General features: G+C 48.9%; 1 protein-coding gene and 1 pseudogene across 3 annotated transcripts in view; one reads left to right on the forward strand and one right to left on the reverse strand.

Moving 5' to 3' along the window:
- Window positions 1-26,150, reverse strand: part of LOC135919877 (FYVE and coiled-coil domain-containing protein 1-like) — a 45,634-nt gene extending 19,484 nt beyond the window's left edge. For all 3 annotated transcript variants that reach the window (XM_065453868.2, XM_065453867.2, XM_065453866.2), the window contains exons 1-2: window positions 25,733-26,150; window positions 5,419-5,500 (exon numbers count right to left, since the gene is read on the reverse strand). In XM_065453868.2, the coding sequence (XP_065309940.2) occupies window positions 5,419-5,464 (46 nt within the window). In that variant the 5' untranslated portion in view covers window positions 5,465-5,500; window positions 25,733-26,150. The remainder of the gene's footprint in view (window positions 1-5,418; window positions 5,501-25,732) is intronic.
- LOC135919881 (U2 spliceosomal RNA) lies at window positions 7,487-7,666 on the forward strand (annotated as a pseudogene).
- Window positions 26,151-26,787: the final 637 nt, after the last annotated feature.

Raw genomic sequence — 26,787 nt, forward strand, 5'->3', positions numbered from 1 at the left:
CAGCGTAAAGAAAAACAAACGACTCACTGAGAAAGGAAAGTGTGCTCGCCTGGCCTAAAGGAATAAAGCAAAAAATAGGAACCCGCGAAAAAAAAAGAAAACTACGCTCTTAAATTTAGTCTTAAATTTGTCAAATTAACGCCATATGCCAAGTCATAGTTGACCGATAGAATATTTGAGTACCGAAGTTGAACTGGGATACGTTTTTAGCACCTATAAAAACGGCTGAAGGCAGACCAGGGCTTTTCAGGTTTAGAAATAACCTGCTGTTATGTAACTGTCCAGAAGTGCGAGATTATTTAGCAAGTGAGCACTAATATATGCCTTCGAATGTTGAGCAGATTGTTACGCACTGTGACCAAAACCAGTTTGTTGGTGTGTGCGATTACAGCAAGCAACTGTCGGGTATACATCGCAACTGAGTATTATAAATAGACTCGCAAGATGTACGATTTAGTGTAGGGCAGGAACTGATTCTTCACGCTATATTAGTGTAGCGAGTACGAAGGGGAAGCGAACACTTACGCATCGCTCGTCGCTTCGTTGCAGTGTTACACTCGAGTGCGCCAGGATAAACGACAACGTGCAGGGTTAAGGCTACGGCGATGTTTGTTTCCCAAGCGGCTCGCGTGGGACCTGTTTATGCCGCGTTAGCGCGTTCTAATCAGCACAGAAGACTGCAGAAGCCCGGCGATATATCGTTTAGTCACGCTTTTTCTGTTTCCCCAAGAACCACGCGCTTTCGAAGCGTCACCACTGGCCTTTTATCTTGTTTTCTTGGGTAGAGGAGGTCAAGAGAAGTTGGTTTTACAAACAAGGCGCGCCATGTGAATCTGATATGGCGTGTGTGTGCGGTGTGCAGCGAGTGCAAGTGTGACTGGCAGCTTATCGCTTGCATTTTCTTTCCCACGTTCGTGCGACGGCACCACGGGATGCGAACTGCGAGGCGTTCGAGGGCACCGTTGACGCTACTACCGATTCTAGTGCCTCAGTTGCTCAGAAGGGGAGGAAAAAGTTTGAGATGGCAAGGGAGAAAAACTAGTAACGGAAATCGGCGCACAATTTTTGAGGCAAGACAAGCGCAAGGACATAGAACAAGGATGTGTTGCAGATAGTTTAAAGCTTCCAATATATTTTTTTAAAACCTCGCATACAATACAGGTTTTGTTCAGCATTTTTAAAGGTCGAATTTGTTGCATCACATTCGTGTGCCATTTCCCTTTTATTGGGGGGGGGGGGGGGGTGTTGCGCTTGTTTGTCAATTCAAGAGGGCGGGGAGAGGTGTCGGTGTGAATCTTGAATCAAGAGTTCATTAGTAGCAACATACAGAGATGATTTTTCAACTTGGCTGCCTCAAAATTGTGCCTCACGTATCTAGTTTCACGTGTGTGGGACTTCGCAGTGCAACGTTCCCTTCACTGGCATCTCAATCGCTTGTTTGGCGATAGCTTCTCAGAGGTAAGCGTTTAATTCAAAATCACTGCGAAATAAAAGTGCAGAATCTTGATTCGGTCCAGTTACAGCTGGCTCGCGCGCGACGACATTTGTGCGCCGGAAAAAACTATAAAACTTCTACAAAGAGCAATCTCATCGTGCACTGGGCGCAGCTTTGTAAGATAAGTATCGTACGCCCGTCGCACGAATAATGGGGCCCAACGTCTCAAGGCAAAGCAGGTGCGCGAAACGCCGGATTGGAGCGCTCCGAGAGGAAGGCCTCCGTCCCCCATAGAAACGCAGCTGTTGCGACAGGGTGTGGAACCCACGACGTCGTGCTCGACAACAGAACGCCACATAGCGACAGGCGGCGGACAGATCGCACGAGCAAGCGTATGGCTTACCGCGCTGCGTAAACTTTGTAAGTGGCTGTAGTGGCAGATTTAGCACAGAGGACAGGTCCTACGTAGGTCACAGTTCCCCTTTGGGTATGCGGGGGGAGAAAGCCCACCGCGTCGTGTAATGCTGCGACCCACGCACACGCGCTGTCGACGCTGACGCAGTGCGCGTTGAGATATGCGGTCGCGGGCAACCACGCGCGCGCGCGACAGACCCGATAAGGTCTCAAAGGAGTCCTCCTCCTCCTCGTCCCCGCTTTTTCCCTCCACTTGCGCGGTCGCGTGCTCCCGAAATCCCGCGGGGACGCTGCAGACGGCACCGAGCCCGCTATCGGCGCTGCGTCGCCAGTGCTTCGCTACCTCGGCGAAAGGCTCGCACGCTGCTGGCCCGACCAGCTTCCGGGGGATGGGCGAAGGCGCGCGCGCGCGCTTGAAGGTGCGGCGCTTATCGTGGCGGCTGGGCCTACCGTGCGCTCGCGTCACGCAACCGACTGCGCCGCCTCCCCCCCCCCCCCCCACCCCCGCTGAAGGGCAACGGGGACAGCCTCGCGGCCTGGTCGAAGCACGTGCATTGAGGGCAAGACCAGCGCTTACTGCAATGCATTGATTCGAGAACGTCGCGCGGGGAATCATTCCTCACAACAGTTACATGACATCGCGTGGTTAAACAAAATGATAATAGCAATATGTTGAGGGATTGCATTTATTGCATAGTGGTGCATCTAATTGTAGATAATGCAGTCTTCTCTGTTATTTTTCTATTAAGTCACTGTCTTCCTGACGTTGCATGTTGCAAGTTTTGTCAGCAAAAAAAAAAAAAAAATATGTATGCCCACTCCTGCTTAAAACTTGGCACCCAGGCTCGAAGTAAGAAACAAAGTAGTTTCTTAAGACCACCGAGCAGAAGCACCGATCACGATGGTCGCCAGCAGTACCACGACGCGCGTGAACTGCCGGAACAGCGAGGCTTAATGTAATCAGGTTCTTCAGTAAAAGAGTTGGGGCAGACGTTTGAAGTAAGCAGGCTGGCGTTCACGACATGCCCGTTATATATATTTGAACCCGAAGAAGCAGCGTCACCAGCTACCACATATCCGCCCTCAAAATGCGTGTCTACGTATAGTTGGTGTGCAGGAGCGAGGGGTCCTTTTGACAACACGCGCTCTGAAACTCACTGATCGAAAAGTTAGTTTGACGATTGGTTCATACCGCGCACGTTTCGGCGATCATCGAAACTACATAACAAAAGTCCTCTACTACACTTTCACAGTCCTAGTGCAGACGAGATATACGGAATCAGTTTGTGTTAGCTGTTCACAAATTTGCTGCAAGAAATACGCACCAGGTGGCGCAATTTCTAAAGTTTTTCTTTTTCTCTTCTTTAACCTAGGTAGGACGTTAAGCAGTACAATAACAAAAGCTTGGTGGCGCAACCCACCGCCCCGTTGTAAAGGGGACGCTCGTAATATCAATCCATCCAAGCATACTCGATTAAGCCAGGAATGCTAGGGGCTCTATTAGTCACCGCCCCGAAGGAATGTGATAAGATCATCTACAGAATAAGCGAGCTTGAAGCCACTGGGCGTCATTCAGAAAGGTGTCAGTGGACGGGAGCCATTCGTATACGACCAAACGCTCGTACAGCGACAATGCACGAGGTTAAGCTCATTCAGAGCATCGAACCGATCGCATGGCAGCAAGATTGCGCTTATCGAAAAAAAAAAGCTTTCGCGAAGATTAACCTCCTGAGCTCGCGCAAGGCCCTGCCTTTCCCGTCTCTCTCTCTCGCACACAAGGCGATTGGTGCATACGCCCCCGGCGAAATTTCGGGGAAATCGCTTCCTGACAACGCAGCGGTGCGCGTCACATGCATGCATGCCCGATAAGCGGGACAATTGTTCCGCGGTAGACCCGAGTGCGGAGTCCCCAGCTATAGCTTTCGAGCACGCTCTGGTTCACCGATATCGCGCTGGCCATCTTTGGCTGACAGAAACAAAGCCAGAAAGATAGAACCAAGAAGAAAAACAGTGAAGCGTTATTCGGTGCTCAAGTCACGAAATAACATGGATGAAATGGAATCGAATCAACTACAGATAAACATTAAGCCTCGCCGCTGCGTCAACACATTGAAGCAGTGCAGATTTTTTCCCCCTTGATATAGCAAGACAACCAGTGTCTTAGTGAATGACCTAGACGCGATTTGGATAAAGAAAAAAAAAGCACTCAATGCAAGAATCATTTCATTAAACAGCGAAAACCGCGAATGTGCTTAACATTCTGCGACAATGCCGTTGCACACTTTTACGCGTCACATACGTTTGAACGCTCACGCTAAACTGCGGCGTGTGAATTTTTCGACATAGCCTAAACAAAATTGGCACCAATTGGCGCGAAGAAACTCCGAACGGGCAAAATAAAGATGTGCCGCACTTTACGCTATAGGGTCTGCACTCGGACCCTGCCAAACAACACGGTTCCGTCAAAGGCACATCATACGGTGGCCTGTGCTAACTTAGCGTACCAGGGGCAAGCTTGAGCCGAATGCAGGCACGGATATTAGCGCCTATAGCGTGTTCAGAAAGCGCCTACCTGCGTGTGATAAGCGCGATGTGGACCCTCCACGCCGTAAATGACTTTTCCCGGCGACGGTTCCTTGAAACTTCTTTAGCGAGCACTTTAGGCAAAATTCACGCTATCTTGACAGCTCCGTTTGTTCACGTAAATACGTGCTTGCAATGGATTCTAACCTTCGTATTCAGAAATGCACCTTCAAGCCTACGCTTGACTTTATTTAAATGATCCCTGTGGTGAACGCACCACGCAATGAGCGTCTTGAGGCGTTCGCACCAGGCGTCGTTTATATGAAGTCAAATATGGGCGTCAAGTTAAGATGCATTTTTAAATACGGGAGTTACTAAGCATGCTCTTTTCAGTTGCAGGGCACGCTATCTGGACGAAAAAAAAAAAAAGCCTACTGGCTGGCACTTGAACTTATTTATTTATTACAGAACCCACAGCGCCAGTGTGGCATTAGAGTGGGGGCGGGGGGGGGGGTCAAATAGTATATCAACAAACAGTACAAGTCATGTCATAATAAATGCAAAATAATTTACGGCACAACATATACATCCTGAGAAACACAACTTCAGGCAATAACAGAATATGTTATCTTAATGAAGAAAAAGAAAGATACATCGTCAGACAGCATTGGTCCTTAGAGCACAACTTCATTCATCAAAATAACATGTTATAACAAGGAAGAAAAAATGCATCGTTTGACAGAATTGTTACAGAGTCCTGCGGTAACCTGTTCCAGTTCGAAATCATCCTGGGGAAAAAAAGATATTCTTAGCATTTCGGTTTTGCATTTTATTTCTCTTGCCTTATTCACATTATCTAGACGTCCGATTACGAGTGCTGTTAGCACCCGGAATCTTCGCTTATGGTGAAGAAAAATAGATTGAAGTTGGACTCCGCGCCGCGCACATGATGAACTTTTTTTGGCGCGTGATCGCTGGGCACATGCGACAGACACAAGCATGCAAAACGGGAAAGCCCGCGGGCTTTCCGGGTAAGAACGACTCACGCTTGATCTGGGCCAAGGCCTGGTCTACGTGTACTCCAGATGCCATAGAAGAAAGCGTAGCGCAGCAATCATTGGCTTCGTCCTGGAAGACGGGGCAATGGAGCATGGATCAGGAACGCCGGCTCTTGCAAAGATTTTTCGCGCGTCTCGCAGTCGAGAGAAAAAGAAGCACTGGACAACAGGCGCTGAGCTCGGCTCCGCGTCGACTGCCTCAACAGCGAGCGGGCTCGCCTAAGACAATGGAGCAGGCAGCGAAAAATACAAAAAAAAAACAGGCTGCTGCGAAACACTGCGACCGGCGCGATCCGGAACTTATCGACGGGAGGGCATCGATAACATTCCTGACAACAGCGGGCGCGATTTGCGGCGCGCGTGCTGATACATGTGGAGCACTAAGGTCGATACTGGTTATCCGGCGAGAGGAAGGCGAGGGTGAGGGGCGGGCACGCCCCCTCGCGGCATCGGCCCGAACGAACCGCAGGTCTCTGCGAGATGGGTGCGGTGTGATTCACCTACCCGGGAGGCGAGGGTGATACGATGGTCCCGTTCCGGTCGCACAGATGCATGGCACCGCTGGCTCAGTCTAGTTCACGGAGTGGCGCCACTGTGCCTTACCATACGGCCCAGTAATAGAACAGCAAGTACATTTAGTCATGCCGTCTTACTGTGCGAAATAAACAAAACACGAGTTCACCTGCTCATACAGTAAGCGTTTCCGTAAAACGAAACGGAGCCGTTACAAGGCAATTACCGTACCGTAGCACGCAATTATTCGGAAACTCAGTAGTGCCTAACTTGTTTCAACGTTGTGCTTAATTAAAGAGAAATAATATTGCGCTGCGTAGACCGCACTGCGTGTCAGCGGCCTTGTAGTGGCGAGGGGCACTCCTGAAGCAGACAGCGAAGCAGAAGGCACAAAAACTGGAAACCGCATTGCACGTCCGAAGATACGGTGTCGCCCATCCAGCCACTCCTCATCGCTAGAAGTCCGCAGGCATGCCGTGCGGTCGAGACGCACGTGATATTAAAAAAAAAGAAAAAATACAGGAATGCACATGGTCCGGTTTTGCCATCTGGAAGGCGCACCGTATGCTCAGGCACGTTTTCGTACGATAATTCGCAGCCCCACAGCAAGGCGCACTTCCGTACAGTTTCAGCCGCCCCTTCACCAGGCGTTCTACAATGCTCTGTCTTGGCAACTTCCTCGCTTAGCCGGTGGGAAATATCTGCCGTGAACTTTGCCACCGCTCAACACGCGCAATATCGTCGACCCCTGCAACTCGCGCGTTACCGGTGAAGCGTTGCAACGAGCCTCTTTAACGAAAAGTGGCGCTCCCAATGTTTCAGTAGCAAACAATGTCACGTGGTTTCATCGCTACGCTACCACTCATAGCGCCGAGGATGTCGACAGATGTGACCTGCTTTGACAAATGGATGCTTGAAATGGCCCTGGCGAACTAAAGGAAGAAAATCACCGACCATTCCACTCTATGAAGATGGATGACCAGCGAAGCTGTTTAGCATATGACGCAGAGGTGACGCAGAATTCTTAACATAGGTACGGACTGATTTAACGTGATTTTTATGCACATCCGCGTGAACGACGGGACCGCCAGCCCGAGCAGCCGAAAGAAACTAGACACGCGTGAGGTTTAGAACCCCTTAAACTTCGTAAAGTAGCCACACTCTCCTCCTCCGCCTTCACTCCTCATTTCTCTTTTTTCACGCTCCCTCCTCGACCGTGGCGCCGCCTACATTGCTCGAGCGTAGCAACGGCGCCAACATTAGCTCCTCGCCACTCCGTAGACGCTTCTCGAGCAAAAATGGCGCTGATGCACGGCGCGAGGGCCCACGTGATGCTATTAGACCAATAGCGACGCGGCGTCGGCTTCGGCCAGAGCGCGCGAGGAGGAGGCGGCATTCTTGAAAGCGTGGCACTACTTCACGAAGTTTAAGGGGTTTTAGTGAGGTTACGACGACAGCGCCGCCACAGGAGAGCGGAAGGAGAGGAAAGGAGAAACGCAAGCGCTTGGAACGCCGACAAAGAGAGGGCGGCGCGAACGTTGACATGGCCGACGCGAGTCAAAGTGTAGTATCTGTTCTTATCAACGTAACATGCGATACGGGTTGTATTTGGACCTTATATCTTAAACTTATTTTTGCAATTTGGTGGAGTGCTTGAAGCACCCTTCACCTTCGCCGCGGGTCGGCCCGGTATTGCACTGTCTTCGGGATCGCCCCACGGTTTTTGCTCTATGGACATCGACCTGCTGGAAACTAGCCATATAGAACATCGATCAAAAACAAAAATACGGGATATGGTAATCACAACGTGTTTGTGTTTCTTATTCCGATCAGCTGGAGCGCACGCATCGCGTTTCGTCGGGTTGGTTCTTCAACCAGGGTAGACGTGTGCCTCGGGCGAAGCGTTTTGCGCGAGCGGCGTTTGTCCTCACAATAAGCCCCCCCCCCCCCCCCAAAGAAAAAAAAATCAGCCTGCCGGGTGGGGACCCTAACAGAAGAGATGATAGAAGGAAGAAGATCGTTTACAAGTATGCAACAGAGCGACAGGGAAAGAGTTATCCATAGCTCGCTGGTGGAGCGACTTCCTCGACAGAGTTTCTCACCCTGCCCCGGCACTCGTAAGCCACGCAAAGCAGCCGGGGCGGCGAGACCTGGCCGGTCAACCAGTCGCTTTTCTGGGATGGATGAACGTTGTTTTGAAAGCTATACATTTATTTCGAGTAGCACCTCAGTGACGACATTTCCTTATCATCCATCTCCTTCCGATTTGCTTACCAGACACTATAGTTTTGAATATTAGATTGTTTTAATACCCATAAACTATTCGTGCTCATTCGAAAATGAAGTTAAACAGGGAGAAAACAGGTTATGCATACAAGATTCTGCGCGGGAACCTCCGCGCCATAAGTCGCGTCTTATCTCGGGCTGCCGTTTCATTTTTCTCAGATACCCGCCGTGGTTGCTCAGTGGCTATGGCGTTGGGCTGTTGAGCACGAGGTCGCGGCATCGAATCCCGGCCGCGGCGGCCGCCTTTTGGTGGAGGCGAAATGCGAAAACACTCGTGTACTTAGATTTAGGTGCACGTTAAAGAACCCCACGTGGCCAAAATTTCCGGAGACCCCCACTACAGCGTGCCTCATAATCAGAAAGTGGTTTTGGCACGTAAAACCCCATATTTACAAAAAAATTTCGCAGATGGCCCCTTAAAATTGCTGTTTATTTGATGTCTTAACTGACGAAAACACTTACCGGTGGGAAATTATTCGTTAAGATTGCGAAGGAGCCAAGTGGATGAGGACGTACGGTCACCCGCAAAAGTTTACGAGACACGGGATTTGCGAAAGAGCCAAATTTCCGTGAAGCCTGTGCACGTAGCATCTTATTAAAGCTTCGATCCGTAGCAGTTAGTGCTAACTATACTGTGATCCAATAAATTAACAGAGCAGAGCAGATTTCTGCCTTAACAGAGCAGATTTCTGCATTTGTCGTGAAAGCCGCGCCCCGTAAACTTTTGTGGGTGACTGTACATGTATCTACTGGTAGAACGTCCGCGACACGACACACGCAGATAACGCTTAGCGATTTAGCGACTTAGTGATTTAGCAGAATTAGACCGCATGCCCTCCAGCCTCAGGAAGACCTTATAGGTGCTTGGCCAATACACTCAATGCAAGGACGGGCGTTACTGGCCCTTGAAAGATTTCTAGAAGCAAGCAATATTCCCGGAAGCTATTGAGCAGAGTGTTTGAAATGCAATAATCTCATCTATGGGATATTTTTTTTTACCCGACTTTGGCCAATTCACTGCCTGGATTCATGTACCTTCATTTGAACCTAATCCCCGTCTATGTGCCCCGATTTTAGTGTAGTTATATGACCAGACTGTGTTTACTTTAGTGCACCTGTGTGACTGGACTTTGTGTTGCTGTGTTCCTGAGTTAGCTCACTTTTAGTATGACATTAGTTTACTGTGGCTGGACTGTGTTTTCATGATTTCTAGTTGACTTTCAGTTTCAGTGTTAAAAATGAAATGAGGTTTTACGTGCCAAAACCACGATCCGATTATGAGGCACACCGTAGTGGGGGAGTCTAGAAATTTGCGCCACCTGGGGTTCTTTAACGTGCACCTTAATTGAAGTAGACGGGTGTTTTCGCATTTCGTCCCCATCGAAATGCGAGCGCCGTGACAGGGACCCGATTCCGCGACCTTGTGCATAGCAGCCCAGTTTTAGTGCGGAATTTGTGTACTTAGGTGACTGGACTGTTATGATTTGGAGTTGACTTAGTTTTAATGCGTGTAAGTTAATCCTTTATGTTTAATATTTGTGTAAAAAGGATTAGCCGGCGCCAATTAAAGGAGACATAACCTCCTAAGTACCACATAATAATAATAATAATAAATAAAATAATAAGAAAGACAGCGCCATTACTTTCATATTCGACACCCTGCATAACAGTCGCACAGGTTTCGGTGTTAGGTTATTCTGAACGCAGAATCGTTGTGCTGACTTCCGGTGCCAAGTGGCACATGCCGTGGCCGTATGCCATTATAGGCCACTACGACTTCAATCAAGGCCAACTTTAGGTCTAATTAGCGGAATATATTCGAAACGTCAAAACTAGCACCATTTAAAATAAACAGGCTCCGTTACATTTACAACGTCAGAATACGTGTCTTTTTAAAATTAGAACTAGATTTTCATAAATTATAACTAACTTTCACATGCAAATCAACATGTTTGTGGAATCGCAGGCGCGCGCATTATCGCAGACGCGCGCACAGCGACTCGGGAGTTCAAAACGACTGAAACAAGTGAAACCGGCGTATATGCATATATAAAGTTGCGCGCTATCGGAAGGAGCGTGTTTGCTTCACTCTACACATACTTTAGGAACGGAAAATTCTGGAGTAGGAGCAAAAAAGGGGAAAAGAAAACGAAAGCGCGACGCTCGCAAGGCAGGATGTTTGCGCCACTGGAGAAAGCTGTACACAGCGATTAGAGGAGTGTGCGCGGTTCGCACGCTCCCGCGAGGGGGAGGGGAGTTAACGGGTTGCCCGACCGGCAGAGGCGGGCTAGGGGAAAGCCAAGTGAAAGTTTGGCCGCGCAACATAAATGAAAGGGAGTGGCAAGGAGAAGAAGGACGGCCACAATAGTGTATACCAGCCCGATAGCGGCGACACGACAGTTTGGGTTTCTTTCCAATGTCGAAGAGTACACACGCGGCAAAGCGAGACCGATCGCGTGGTCAAGGCGCGAGGACGCTGCGGAATCGTTAGTTCAATGGCGCTGGACCGCTTTTTTTTTTTTTAGCTCTCGTCGTTGTTTAGAAAGGCACTGAATGGTAACAACGTGTCAGTTTAGCCCGATTAAAGCATCGATTCCGGTTAATTTCGTGATCATAGGTCGTTCGTTCCAAGAGAAAACAAAAGAAAGTCCGGTTACCAGGGGTGCTACCGCTCTTCCGTATTTTTGTTTTTGTTTCATTGTTCTACGACAGCTTCGCCAAATATCAACAAACTTGCCCAAGAACAAGTTATTTTCCATTTATGTATTTTTTTTAGTTAAGCGCCGAGACCCCGGCGCCTGTATGTAAGTGCGACTACGGATCTTAATGCTTTCTTGTTTTTCTCATTTACGTGGTCGTAATTTAGTAAAAATTTCTTGGAACTTACTAAGTTCAGCCGCTAGCTGTTTTAGAATGCAGTATTGTCCGCACTTAGCGATGTAAAATTACCTACGGCCGAGCAAATGCTATCAGAAGCCACAAAGTCACGGCGAGGTTGTGGTGCGGCCACATTAAGGCCCGTCTTTCGGCCCTGCATCTTTCCTGGCTCACCAAGTTTAGGTTTAGCACAAGTAAACGGGAGAGGGCAAAGGAAGCATAATGATCGCTTCTTCGTTTTTTACTTGCAATGTTAAGCTATTTAACCACCGAAAAAAAAAATGTGCACAATCAACTGAGTAAGAGTTCTTAACAGTTGATTTCACACTATTTCCAGAGTTCGAAAAAAACAACAACAAAGGAATTGTGAAATAAAAAACCGTTAAACCCGCGAAGATGTGTCCGCAAGTATGCAAACGAGTTGCGAAAACATCTCGTGAGCTGCTCGCAGTCATTCTTTAAACGACCGCCTCAGCAGGCATGTGGCACCCTTCTTTGTAAGCTGGGTAAACCGTGGTCAAGGCTGAGAAATGCGCGCGACTTTAATGCCTCGCGACTTTCTGCTCAGGAGTATTTGGCTTTAGAAAACAAAAAAAGTCCACAAATGTGGACACTGGTTGCTAATATCTTAATCTGTTGCTGTCGAAGGGATAGCATGATAAACGAGGGATCGGCAGAGAAAGAAATAATACAATTGCGGTTTAGTGCATGTCAGAAACGCGAATATATAGAATACCACGAACACGAAAAAGAAAAGCTAAGATTAGCGGCTAAGTTATTGTCCAACTTACGCAGCATCACAGACGGCCTGTCAACGCACATGTCACCGGACATGTGACTGAAGAACGGTTCGGCGCTGATAACGCAATCACGAATAAAGAAAGCTTCACTGTGCGGCGTTGTTAGTCCTTTTGTGACGCTCCATAAATTGGAGATTGACAACTTCGTCGCTAGGTTCTTTTTGCACGCGGTTGTGACACGCTATACACTCTTGTTTGTGACACTAAACCCCAGTTAATAATAGCCAGCGCTCGGACCGTGTTTTTTCCTCTTGCTTATCGCGCTATTCTTCGACAGTATGGAATAGCAGCTCCCTCAGCATGCAGTACTACTAAGCTGTAACCATGAATTTCCACCTAGCCCATGAACAACTCTTCGCTTATTCCTCACACAGTAAAGGTTGCTCTCTCGGTATTGTAGAATAATCGTTTACTTGACACAGCTGAACATTATTTTTTTGTGTTCTATTAAAGCCATTCCATTTTAAAGTTCAATTAAAGTAACAGGCTGGGAAGTTTGAATTGCCGCCCATGGAAAGTTCCTCTTGTTTCGAAAGGAAATATTCCCTGCACAGTGTGACCTCGACGCCAAGACTACAAAAGGTTAGCCTTTACTTCAAAGGCGACCTTCAAGGCTTCTCTGCAGTGCTTCATACTCAAAGCAAAAATCGTCACGTAGCTACAAATATGCTCCCGGGGGTTGAAAATCCTGCCCTTTCAGGAAACTTCCTCAAAGCACCTTACGGATAGGTGGTTAACTTACTTTGTTCCTTTTAACGCAAAATGTGTGAATACAATATTTCGTCAGCCTACCAAAGCAGATACTTTGGAGCAGGACTGGGCAGACCTGTATGACAACTTAGCTTTCAGTTGATGTGAAGCAAATGGAACAATAGGAAAGGAATAAGAACGCGGGGAAAGTCCATTTTGTTTACGCGCCATTAAAATGTGAACTGAAGTCTCATATCTACGCTTTTCTGCAGACTCATACACGCTCTTCCTCATCATGGCAGGGTGCAGTTTTTTTTTCCTTTCCTTTTCCATCGCTCAGCTAATTTCCAAAAGCTGCCGCTACACATACAGTAGCGATAGGGATGACGTAAGTAAGCAGGCAAAGTTTCTGGCATCTAAAACCCCAGCATTAAAAAATGAAAAGCCGTCAAACTTTAAATAAACCCCCATTTTCATATCCAGTAATAATGCAGCGTAAAACGCTGCTCGAACAAATAAGGTAAAACATGTAAATGGCCTAACACAGCACCGCCTTCCAACTTCATTGAGCACTTTGGCTTGGTTCCTATACGACAATCTCGATGGATGACGTATACCTTCCCGGGGAAACTGAAAGTTGTGAGGAACAAGATAAGCGCAGCAAGATTACCAAGTCTGTTTCACTTTCTACTGGTGTTCAAGCTAGGGGACCTATCCATGCCTTATTCAGAAATACAGCAATATTCAAATGCGCAAAATATTTCTGAACATTCTTACTCGAGTAATTATACCATGAATTATTATTTATTACCTTGAAGTATTTGTCGCTGCGTGCATTATGTCACGACGGCCAATCGCGCGCCAATCTATCGTTTGAAGAGACTCGCTTAATAAAACAAAAAGCATGCGATGCGACATATGCCCGTAGATATAGTTACCCTCTAATGCTGCTCCCAGTTCCACGTCAAGAGAAATAGGAACAAATTGTTCGCCTTTATTTCTGGTCACGCTGGAAGGAGTACATTTCTACAAAAAGAAAGCGATGAAATGCCACCTGGGTTATAGCCCAAATAGCAGAGTAATTAATAGCGTATTTTTAAAGTACCCACAGCTGGAACTTATGTGTAACCTGATTAGGAGCATACGAATGAGCCACCGTGGCGGCTGTAGACAGCAGAGGCTACGCAACCTGAACGGCTCGTCGCTGGCACGGAGCCCGCTTCATCCACGACACATCCCACCAGGGGCAACAACAACAACAACAACAACAACAACAACAACAACAACAACAACAACAACAACAACAACAACAACAACAACAACAACAACAACAACAACAACAACAACAACAACAACAACAACAACAACAACAACAACAACAACAACAACAACAACAACAACAACAACAACAACAACAACAACAACAACAACAACAACAGCCAGTGGGAACACAAAGCGGGTCATACTTCGGTGCGGCCGATAGCAGACAACCGGAGACGACGCAACCGAAGGGGGGGGGGGGCAGTCTTCGTGTGTTGCGATGTCCCCAAAGACGGGAACTACAAGACAAGCTACGAGACTAACGACCGAGCTGGCGCGGCCACTCGAGCATACAGCGTTGGAAAAGAACTATTTTGAGAAGGCGGGATCGACCGAGAGGTGGGGACAGTGGCGAGGTCGCGCGCGGTCCAGCGGGCTGCGACTGTGTCGCCGTGACGTCTGAAATGCGTCTCGTGGGATGCCAACGCTGCGGCGGAGGAAGCCACGCCGCCGGCTTGTCTCGGCTCGGGCGCGCCTCCTGAACCGAAGGAGGGTCTCCTCCTCCTGTGCAGCTCGTTGTTGCGCCCGTTGGCGCTCCCGACGCAGTCGGTGTATCGCCCGACACAGCGCGTCCGTGAATGGAGACAGCTGCAGAGGTGCTGTTTACAACCAGAATGCCCAAACACAGTTACGCACCTAGAAAGTTTGAGCTAATCGTTAGCCAAAGGCAGGAGAATGTGCAAGCAGTGACTGCCGCCGAGATTAGCTGATCAATTTCGTTTCCGGTAATTTTTTAGCTCCGTTTACCGGGAAGTCGTAAAATATTTGAATCCATTTATCCATTTTTTGTTGTTTGTCTTAATGGAAAACTAACATATCATAAGGCTGTTCCGTTTAAGAGGCAATTATGTTTAATTGATTTCTGTCCAATATTTTACTGTAAATTGGTTTGTCGAACTATTCCCAGCTGAAATTCACCCAAGCATATCAGGAGGACAAATACGGGCTTTATGTTAAGCTTCCGGCGCTTAAATGAACACTTCTAGCCATCAGATTCAGAGTAGCATATAAATGACGTACTGGGCATTACAGGATAAAAAAAAAAGAAAAAGGAGGAGAGAAAGAAAGTAAGAGAGAAAGAAAGATTGCATTTTTGGTCCGTGAGGTGACATACGTGGTATCTCATTTTCATTTACACGCAATGGTGTGCCGTATTTATCTCTAGTGACCCTGTACTTTGAATATTCACTGCGTTTAAGAAATTTTATGATACAGGTTTCCTTCTTGAACGGGAAATTACTTGCTTTGAGTATTAGATGCGTTCTGGTATTTGATATCATGCGATGATGTATTTTGACTGATTTGTAATGGTGGTATCACTACTTTTCTTGTGCCACAAGTAGTAGTCGGCAAAATTCCCTGGTGCCAACATCCTACTTGGTTAAAAAAAAGAGTGATGGCGTAGCGTTATAAACTCACGCACACTAAAGAAAGGTCACGCGTGAAGCGATTTGGAACAACAACAACAACAACAAAAAATTCGCGACGTTACCGTAACACACGCTTTGCGCACTTTGCCGAATTTATCGGGACGCGAGTCCCACGCGAACATACTGTCCCCATAAAATTGGCCTACTTCGATAAAGCAAGCACGGGACTCCGGAAAACGCTGAAGCGAATCGCTACATGAAGCGATGGCCCCGATGAGGGGCACTGCACGAAAAAAGTTTCCATGCGCTCGAATGATCGATAACGAGGTCGCTGCATATTAATCGAACAATGCCCAAGATGCCTAACGCTGCTATCAGCACACGCCCACATAGAAATGGCAAGCGAGATTCATCTATCTCCTGTGGATGGTTTCGCGAGGTCGCGATATTGTAGTATTGTAGTAGCTTTGGCGTAAACTGACCGCATCGAAATTAAGAAGAGCGCGCGCTCAAGCTGCCGTATACTCTGCTGCAGTGCGGAGTAAACATGAAAGACCGCACAGTAAGAGAAAGAAATAGACCAATGCAAAACGGAAGGGTAAAAATTGTGTCCTGTCGTGCTCACGTCCGTGCCTGAGCATTTGTACACCCGCACTCGCGTTTTGTCAAATGGTAACATTCTTGCTGTTCTTTTTCTGGCTTCTGCTCATGGAGCAAGCGGTTCTTTTGGGATTACACGTCATTAGATCTCATGCTTCTTTTGTAACTACGATATATGTACACTCACCTTCGAAATGTAGGCGGAAGTCAGCGCGCGTCCTGCCACTTTTTGTGTCCCTGTCCTTTGTTTGCTAATATGTTACCATGGAATCGTAACTAAACCGAACCAGCGCTTTGTCAAACTATTTGAAGTTCAAGTAAGCGTGCGACAAAGGTTTACACCAAGCGAGTCTCTCCGCCTGTTGCGCCTCCGGCGCTCCAATTTAGTAATAGTACAGGGGCTGAGGACGCGCACTAAAAATTCTGCGGGTCTTACGTGCCAAAACCACGATGTGGCTGTGAGGCATGCCGTGGTGAGGGACTACAAATTCTTTGTCACCCCGTGAGGTCCTTTAACGAGCACCTAAATGCACGCTGCGTGTGCGCGGCCTCTCTGCCAGTAAAAGGGGGGTGGGGAGGGGGGCGGCTCCGCAAGCTATGACAGATTTTTTTTTCTGTTTGGTCTCCCTCATCGTGTAAATCTACGTGACGCTAGTACAGGTCAAAGTTCACGAGTGTTGTTGCGTTTCTTCCCATCGAAATCTGGCCGCCGCGGTGGCAACCGAACCTGCAACCTCGACAGCAAGACACCATAGCTGCGTTAACGTGGCGGTTGAGAGAACGGGAACCGTCTTTTCAGCCCCAAGAACATTGGAAGTGGTTGCGCGAGCACGCTTGCGGGCCTGTGTGTGCTGGGCCGTGATGCAGGCGGGATCATGTTCGTTTATCCTATGTCCAAACACACTTAAGACTGAATAGCCCTCAATCAAGTGATTGTCAAAAATACTATATCGCTCCTCATGTGTAGGCGTGGCGTGAACAAGGTGCAGTAACTATAGTCGACCTGTGTGTGCGTGCGTGTGAGTGCGTGCGCGCAGAGTAGTTCAGCCATCTTTAGAATCTATTGAACCGTTTGTTCCCCTTAGTCACACTGCTGAATACGCCTACAGACCTAATTTACTCTCAAGAGACTTGAAGTGACCTGCTTCTAACGCCGCTCGATGTCCTCTAACACGGATACCGAGACGCGACCGAAAAGCCTCTAGCAACTGTGTACCCGGCCGCTGTGACGTCATCGGCTGGCTGTGGACGTGTCCTGCGGTACAGGTGAAAGCGTTAAGGCTGGCTAGGTGGGATTTAAGTGCTCGCATTCGTATACTCTTAGCGCAATATGTAAAAATGCAAGCACACAGAGAAAGAAACTCTTTCCGCCTGTCATGTTACTTCTGTTTAAAAAGAAATTCTGGGGTTTTACGTGACAAAATTATGACAGGAATATGAGGCACACCGTAGGGGGGGGGGATTCTAACTTTGCGTGATACGCGACTGGTTAACGTGATATGTTAGGCTCTTTGCGCATTCACGGCTTCTTCGCGGAACCACTGTAGTCATGCTGAGAGACCAACGTTTCAGCCTACCGTCGTTGGGTATAGCGTCAGCGTGCAGGATCAAATTAATGATGCAGTCAAGTATTTGATTTCTAGTACGTCCCGCGTCGCCAACGCTGCTGTGCCCATCTGCTGCAGTGGAAATCAAAATACTTCCCGGGCTCGGTACCATTTCTCCAAGCCTAGAGGCGCGAAAGCAAACAGGTGATGTAAACAATAACGGCAAAACATTGCGAATACTTTGTACTCAACGTGACATGGGACTAAGCGGTGCCCGATTACGCCATTGCTGCTGTCCGAGTGGAGAACAAATAGCAAGTGAGAATCCGGGTCGAAGCTGCCATGTTGCGCATTCACGGTAAGCTGCGGTAGTGAGCGGTAGAAGACGCGCATGCGCAGTGGACTTAAGAGGAAGCGTTAGATTACCGCTTCCTATATAAATACACGGGAAAGGAGAAATCGTTACTTTCGGCAATTACTGCACCAAATTTGATGCGGTTTGTTGCATTTAAAGGGCCCCTCACCAGGCCCCATAGCGAATTTAGGTTATACGTTGCAAGTTGTTACTCTAGGGAGCGTTCTGCAGCAAAATGTTTTCAAATAGGTTCATTAATAGTCGAGATATAAATATTTAACTGTCGCGAACCCATCATTTCAGGAGGCGAGTTTCACCGCAAACAGACGTTCTCTTCTCCACTCGCCCCGTCTGGCCTCCGCAAGCGAAATTCCTTCCCTGCGTTCTCCCATACGGAAGCTCGAGGATTGCGTCACGCATACGTCACGGGCCCCGCCTACATATTTTTTTCTCCTCGCTTTTTTGCGGCGCCGCGCACGTCCGTTGACGGCGCCCACGTGACGGCGCCGCGTGCAAGCTGTTGCGGCTGTATTTCGCGCAGCACACGATTTTGCGCGCTGTGCACGAGGATACCTGACTAGCGCTATACGTCTGTGCTACACGAATACAGAGGCAGACACAAGCGGATCACAGAGCATGTTCCCGCACTGGAACACCGTAGAAAATGGGCGCGTTAAGTTAAGGCGCTCGAGCGCGCTCTAGCCAGCAGAGCGCGCTCTTTTAAGCTTAACGACTAAAAAGCGACTTCCGGTGCGTGATTGCGGAGCGCGCTCTACGCGCACCATCCTGGAAACGGTGCGCGAGAGCGCGCACCTGCTACGGCTTCCGGAAAAATGACGTCTTTCCTACTCTTTCCACCAATGCAAGTCCGTTCTCCTTGCCCACTCGTTCCTCTCGCCGCCGCGCTGCCGGCCGTCTGAAGCTGCTGTCAGGCGAGATCGGCAACGTGTTGGCGCGCATTGAGCTTGCATCGCATCGTAAGCTGCTGCTGCTGCCTCCGTCGCCGCGCGTCAAGTTCTTCTACCTCTTCATCGTCTAAACAAGGGCTGCAGAAGTACGGTCGGCGGGGCCATTTTCGAGAAGCGCGCGAAGTGCAATAGCGGATGCGGAAGCAACATAACATTTGCCAGACGGCACGTTCGTGCACCCGAAAACAGTCGGCGAAAATGGCCGTTAAGTTAAGCTCCGAAGGCGTCGCACTCGAGCGCACTCGAGCGTGCTCCCTTGGAGTTCGGAGCGCGCTAACTTAACGCGCCCAATGACATAGCTTCGGCGTCTGCGCGCGCGACTGTACGACGTGAGAACTAGCAGACGAAACGGAAGTGCGGCACTCTTGCTGCGGCGCGAGGTAAAACAATAACATGCAGACATCCGGTTTGCGTGTTTTATTATTTGTCTAAGCTTTAATTCGTCTATTCTAGCAACATATTACACAAACAACAGACGTTGGCTGGAATAATTTTCGAAGTCGCGTGTTACCACGAGCGATGTCACAGCGCGTGAACACGTGTACGTAGGCACACTAGCACGTGTACGTCATCCTCCGCGGCGGTCGCGAGGAGAAGGGAAAGCGGCGTTCAGTTGGAAATTTCAAATCTTTCCGCAGCGCTTAGCGATTTAATACTTTGCAGACACGATCGTTATTCTCTGCGCTTGTTAGCTAAAAACGAGCTAGACCTGGTGAGACGCCGTTTAAATGAAAAAGTTAAAAAAATCTAGTGACTGTCGGTCACGAATTTTTCAGTTTGGTCGCCAATTATTTTAAAATAAAAACTGACAAAAAGCGCAAGTTTTCAGAACGATATTATCGAGCTTAGAACTATAACTCAACAATGCAAAATTATATCGCAATTCTGTAAATTTCACCTAATAGTACATCGAAAGCGGACAAAATTGATATACATGGCTCTCAATTCGACCACTAATTTGTGAGCAGGAATTTCGCAGAACCCTTGTAAACAATATAAATTCACGAAAGGTATAAATTGATACATCACATTCGTGCGCTTTGGATGCTCTAATAGCGGTAGTTTACGGAACTGATATCTGTTCTAGGTGCAGAGCTACAAATTTGTAAACTCCATGCTTATATTTTTTTCAAAGATACGAAGTTTCCAAAATTCCATTGAAAAAATTGAAGTCCTAAATCGAAAGCCCGCTTCCAACAGTCAATAGAATTTAACTTTCTCTCTCAAATGCAACAAATGTCGATGAAATTGGCCAAGTGGTTATCTCAGAAAAGAGTTTCTGCGTTTTACATGTATTTGAATAGGCAGCATAGGAGTTGGGCCCGAGCTAAAGTGTCCTCTTAACGTATCAAGAATCACGCAAAGCTAAAGGTGTAAAAACCTTGGCCGAAAACCGGTTCGTCGGGCTGGTGAATGTGACACTGATTTTCGTCGCCGTAAAAGAGGAAGTTTCATCTGCTGCGGGTCAATCAGAACACGAGCGACAGGGGAGTGGGGAGCCAGGCTAGAGTGAAAGGGGAGTGCACTGGTCTACTATAAACGAACATGCGGGCAGCTACTTTAAAAATGGCACCGGCACTGTTAGCCATGAGCTAAATCTAGCTCTTAACGTAGTAACCACACAGAGGCAATTTAGAGAATAATGCGAATTGAGACAACATATGCGCACCTAGTTGCAACACCATAACGAATGTCAATGTTCCCGTTTTGCGCGTTAAAGTGGGTCATCAGAACACGTGTTGGCTAATCAAGTAATAATCGCCAATTATTAATTTACAGAATAGGTAGAGTTAACTGTACAAATGAATTACTTTAGTAGGCATGTTGAGAATGTACAATTCAATAGAAAAAATTTCGTGCGCCAGTTTTCAGAAACAAAACCTTGCGCTTAACCAACGGGCATGTTGAACTAAATGTGAACTGAAAAGATCAAGGAACGATTATGTGTGTACGTGCGTGTGTGTTGGTCGACGGAGAAAAGGAAAGCCGGCTGACCACACCTTAAAGTGCCTGACTCGCGGCTGAATCAAGAACCATCGAAGGTTCTTGATTCAGCCTAGCGTGAAATAAGACGCCCGGACACAAAGAGATAAGGAACTCGACAAGCGCCAAGTATCCCCATCGCGGTACCTAAGAACTCCACAACAAATCCATCTTCAAGTGCATAATTTGTTTATTAAAGCGAAACTTTCTTTTGCTTTCCGTCCCGGGATTTGGCGTGTCCGCTCGGTCGGTTTCGAGCAGATACTAAAAGTGGGCCGAACCCGGAGACGCGTCGGTCACGTGGTTGGTACAGTGCAGGTAAGGCTGAGCATATAAAAGCCGTCATTGCTTTCACTGGCAGTGCGCTTCGCGCGTCAGGCGAAGCTGCAATAATTTATATTTGGCTTGAATCCTTCACTTTTTTTGTGTAACCCGACTTGTCGCACAAGCGCGCGGCATGTCACTAGAAAAAAATGGCTGTGGCTTAGGTAAGGTTAAGCCCAGGATGCGAAGCATACTAGCCTTTATTTTAGTTGTTGAACCACTGTTTAGCCTGGTGAACTGCTGTTGCTTGGCTATATTTGGTTCGGCTAGACGAAGAAACAACTCATGCATTACTTCTTCGCCTTCAAGAGTGGAACGCGACAGCGTTCCCGTCGACCCGCCAAGGGGTGTAAGACAATGGGCTACAGGGCAGCGACTACGCGCCCCGCATTGGACGCGGTGAGCGTCGAGCAAAGCAGCGTTCGGCGCGGCAACGAAATGTGCGCCTGAGCAAGAGACGCACGCCTTAGAAACAGCGCGTTTCTAAGGCAACACCGCATTCACTAGAGGCGCTTTTGTACCGCTTTGAAGCGTTGTACTCGTGGCTCAGTGGTAGCGTCTCCGTCCCACACTCCGGAGACCCTGGTTCGATTCCCACCCAGCCCGTCTTGCAAGAGTTGAGCCAAAGCCACTTCTCTGTCGTGACGTCACAGTGTCACGTGATTTCATGGTCACCGCCGCGCCTGAGGAGCTGGGTTGAGCCCTCGTAATATGCTTCGCATAAAAAGGGGCGCCTTTCCACGATGCAGGAGTGGTGCCGTGCGCAGCAGAACCGGAAGTACCACGTGCGTCTAACTGAGCTCTATGCCTTCTCCGATCTCGTACGTTTCTTTTTTTTTTCCTCGAGCTTTGGCGTTCTACGAGAACGTAACGATGACGCCGAAGGTTTCACCAGCGTCCCTACAGACGACGGAGCCAGAGAACTCATCTCGACGTGAAACGACCGAGAAGCGTCAGCGTTCGAAAATGCAACAGGTCTCGGTAGACACCGACCAGAGGATTGCCGCTGGCGTCGTCCCAACGCGCAATACTGCGAACGGGCTGCTCCACGTTTTCCAGGACAAAGACTCATACCTCGCGAGTGGCCCACGTCTCAGTTACAGACACACGGGTATTTTTGAAATCTTCTCGCAGGCAGGAGGACCGTAGTGTCGCACCCGACACGTGGGCTTACAACTGCATGCAGCGGGAACTTTTTTTTTTCGCCAGTGAGACGTGAGCCCAATTACTTGGCGTGTCCGTTAACCAAGCACTCACGCCCGAAGGGGACCTAGAAGTCCAGTAATAGGGAGCGTCTGGTGCTAGGCTAGTTGGTACATGTTCTGAACGGAAACGGAGCGATAAATGTGGCAAACAGGATGAAAGGCAAACAATGCTGCCATGTCCCTCTCTATGTGCTTAGGCTGTTTCATTGTTAACGTGTAGCGATTGGATGGGATAGTAGATTTGTGGTTGGCACGATATAGTTGAGGTTGGCCGAACTACATCTGTGAAATGTGCTACTGAAGTGGCAAGGACACACGGAAAACAAACGCGTACACATACGTAGACAAAGAGCGACTTGTGTTTTTTCCCCCTCTGCACCTTTGTCACTTTGCTGGCGGCCGGGTTTCAATGAACAAGCTCAGTCATGTTGGAACGTTGGGAATGCCCGGGTATACGTGATAAATGACTCCTGTGTTGTCGCATTTCACTGGCGGACAGTGACAAAGAATCGAAGATAACCATCGTAGATACATATACGACAGTTTAGACACATTACTTCGTTTTATAAGCGTCATTGGGTCATGCGCACATGCGGCAAGTGCTAACGCAGTTGTATACGTGGGAATTACCTGTACTCCGGTTCCTTAGCATTTATTTTGCTTCATCTAGCCTTATAGGTCAACTATCGAGACAAATAATCACATACTGTCCGCGCCTTTAAAAAAAAATCTAGGTGTTTGTGCATTCGGTGACATCCGCTAGCGGCAGACCCCTATAACGCTTTTACGCGTGCTTGTAGAACGACCGCGCTCAGTTTAAAAGTCATGCAGTGCTCATTGTGCACGTTTACCGCTCATCAACGCTCATCATTACCGCTCATCAAAGTGTCAGAATACACCGCCGTGAAGTGCCAACGAACTTTCCTTCGGTGCAAATACCTCGGAAATTACGTTGGAGAATCAGGTACACGATGATAACCGGTGCCCTTCCCTTTGCAGCGGGCTCAAACAATAGCAATGCGACAGAAACAAACAGCAATCCAAACCCCCTTGCGGCGATATTAGGCCCCACTGGCGGGACGGCGAAGGTCGTTCGCGTCCACAACATTCGTAATGTAGAGATACTAGTTGCCGTAAGAAGGTCCCGTTCGCTACTACACATACACATTCCAGGAACACACAGGGTTCGTTACTCAAAGGAACAATGAGAAAGGCCTCAAGTGCCGTCGGCTTTATCGTCCATATACTCGGCGAGTGCCTCCCGCCTAACGTCAATTAGTTTGAACTCGGGACGCGATACTAGGTTTAAGAGGAGCGGGCCGTGCGGGCACACGAATGCGACCGCAGAACAAAAGCTTATCCCGGCGGAAGGGAGGGGGGGGGGAAGGGGGAGGTGTCATCACGCCACACGACCGAATCGCTGATGCACGCAAAGAAGTCGAGCACAACTCGGCGTAGATGCCCATGCTGCGGCACAGGCCCTCCACGCGAACGGACAGACAGGCCGGCGTCGGAGATAACACAGGCTCGCGCTATCGGGCTCACTTTTCTGTAGATCGCGCGCGCGCGTGACTGCCGCGATAAAGTGCGAATCCGCGGCGATTAAGAGAGAATGGTCGCGCGGAAAATGACGCGCGCTGTAGATTGTCGAGCGTCCTACACGAGCGTCCGCCTTTCACCTAAACCTTCAGCACGAGCCGCAGGCATTGCATGTATAGGACGCGCCGACCTACGGGACGGATCGCTCTTTTGTCAGGCCAGAACGAATAACTATCTGCTGCCGTTATCTGTGCTACGTCACAAAGCTGAATTTTAGCGCACCCGTTCACGAAATATAGAACACGCATAAATTAAAACTTAAATTATGGGGTTTTACGTGCCAAAACCAATTTCTGATTATGAGGCACGCCGTAGTGGGGGACTCCGGAAATTTCGACCACTTGGGGGTTCTTTGACGTGCCCCTCAATCTAACTACACGGGTTTCTTTCGCATTTCGCCCCATCCAAATGCGGCCGCCGTGGCCAGGATTCGATCCAGCGACCTCGTGCTTAGCAGACAAACGCCATAGACGCGAAGCAACCGCGGCGGGTCACGTATGAATTCGAGACGACCGATAACCACATTAACTTATCGGTTAAACAGGGTGAAACATCCGCAGTCTTATATATGTTCCTCATCTGTTATCCTCGTCTTCGTCGCGCTGGGTTTTCACGCAAACTATTCGCTTGCCTGCCTGTTTCAGCACCTGTTGCAACAACGCGAACCGTTGACATGCGACCCTATCAAGTGCACAATGAAACCTTAAGGTCTAATATTCGGACACGCAAAGGGGGCGTGGGCCGATTGTTGTATTGCAACCGATGCGATTAGCAGCTGGACGATGCCACTTTAAGCTGCTGAAAACAAAGGCCGGAGCTCCTTGGCGATTAGTGGTGCGCTTCTAGTGCAGTCGAGTTATCAGCTGTTATCAAACGTTTAAAACTGCATTAACGACGAGGCATAAACGCTAAACAATGCAATCGCAGCACTGCGAACAGCAAGCTCCTTTCTGAAATGACTTCTGTACCTAACAATTTGTATACCACACCGTGAACGTAAACAAAAGCAAACTACTTGTGGAACATGCACATTGTAAGACAATGGGCCTACTATGAACTCTTTTCGATAACCGCCCTTAGCGCTAGTATTGTGGGATTTCTACGAACTTTGATAACTTTGTCCATTCATTGATTGCCCGGACAATCACAAAGGTGAGTGTAGGCGTAATGCTCTTAGAACATTTCACCCGTAGTGCTAAAATCGCGTGACTAATCAATGTTCATAGGAGCGCAGTTTTCGAGCGTCGCTTATTAGGCCTAATGGTTGTTGCAAGAACTCGGAATGCTATAGGACGAACGCTACAGATATCAAGGCATACGCTCTCTTTAACATTAAGCGTGAAAACCTTCCCAAAAGTCGAGTGCACACGTGTTGCATTCAAAACAAAAATGTCGGCAATGCCGATCACAGTCGCTTGGGACGAAGCAGCCATGGATCTGCGCACAATACAGTTTCACTCACTGCCGCAGTGAAGATCACTTATTCAGACGACTACACTGCCCAGCGGATAACAAAGAATGGCGTCCTTGATGGTGCTAACGGCGGAGTGGACCAAGCTAATAGAACCGTAATCCCATAGCCGACTTGAGTCTCAAGCTATCGATGGGCGAGTTGTGCAGCGTTGCATCATTCGCATGGCGACGTAAGGTATAACAGCAGCGCATGCCGGAAGCACAGGCACCAGACACGAAAGAACGGCGTGCGTGTCTCTATGCGCCCGAGTTCCCGCGTGCACTGTGCCATTACAACTTTACGGTGTCAGCCGCGAGAGCGGCCGTTTCCTGCTTCCCTAACGCCACCAGGCATAGGCGAGGCCGCGAGCAGCCAAGATGGTCGCCGTCGCGCTTTGCACGAGGTTGCTTACCGTCTGAAGGTGCGAGGGTATCCGCAGCCGGCGAGCAGCACGCGGATTCGAGGTGAGCTACACACGCGACCGGTGTTGCAGGGCGGCTTCGACCACGTTCCTTCCGGGCGGGCTCAAATCAGTGGTGCACGAGATCCCGATAGAGCAGTACCGCACCGGTCACGAGCAAACGGCAAAGTGTGGCCCGCTCCGGGGTGGACGGTGCTTCTCTTGTGAGCCGCGATGCGCCCCACGGCGGGCCAGTCACACGGGCCAGCGGGTGCTTGCGTCATGCGCAGTTCGGCCGGGGGACGACGGCGGCGGCCCGGGCCAAGAACCCACACGAAATCTATCCAGGAATAGATCTCTCCCTCCCGACGGCAGCCTTTCTCTATCGTCAAGGCGGCCGGGCCTTACCGCGCGCTTTTGCTGCTGCCGCGGCCGCCTCATTCTTGTTATTTGTTCGTCGCTTCCCATCCCCCTTCCCTAAACTACTCTGCCACTCTAATCGCCCTCTCCCAGCCACTCCCCCCCCCCCCCTCACAAGGGTCTCGGTGCTCGTTCAGCTTTATTATTTGGTTCTTTTTTTTTCTGCCCGTGACGTCAGCTGCTCGCGTGCAGCTGTCTTTCGTCCCGAGGCGCAGTTCTTGCCCCTTCCTGCCGATCCCTGCCCTTCCCCTCGCGGCTGCTGGTATTATTGTCATTGCGAAGAGAGGTGGCAACAATGGTCCTGCTTCCGATCCCGCATCGACGACGCAACCGCGGATTAGTCACTGGTTCCAACTGCTCTGCTCAAGCACGCGAAAGTAGGAGGGTAAAAATCACCGGCGCCTGCATTTTCTTTTCCTTCTGCAAATCAGAAGGCCACCAGCACCGGCGCTAAAATTTTGATATTGTTTTCCTCGTTTACCGCAATTACTCATTGGTAATCTCAATGCAGTAGTGACCCACGGCAACCAAGTAATGTATTAGCGAGTTTTAGAATAGGGGCCCGCTGGCGCTTGGGGCCATGACACTGCGCTTGCATAGACCCCTACGTAAGGGTCTGCGCATGCGCCGTACCGTGGCCCCAAGCG

Source organism: Dermacentor albipictus, chromosome 4 (genome assembly GCF_038994185.2).
Source record: "Dermacentor albipictus isolate Rhodes 1998 colony chromosome 4, USDA_Dalb.pri_finalv2, whole genome shotgun sequence".
Classification (NCBI taxonomy): Eukaryota; Metazoa; Arthropoda; class Arachnida; order Ixodida; family Ixodidae; genus Dermacentor; species Dermacentor albipictus.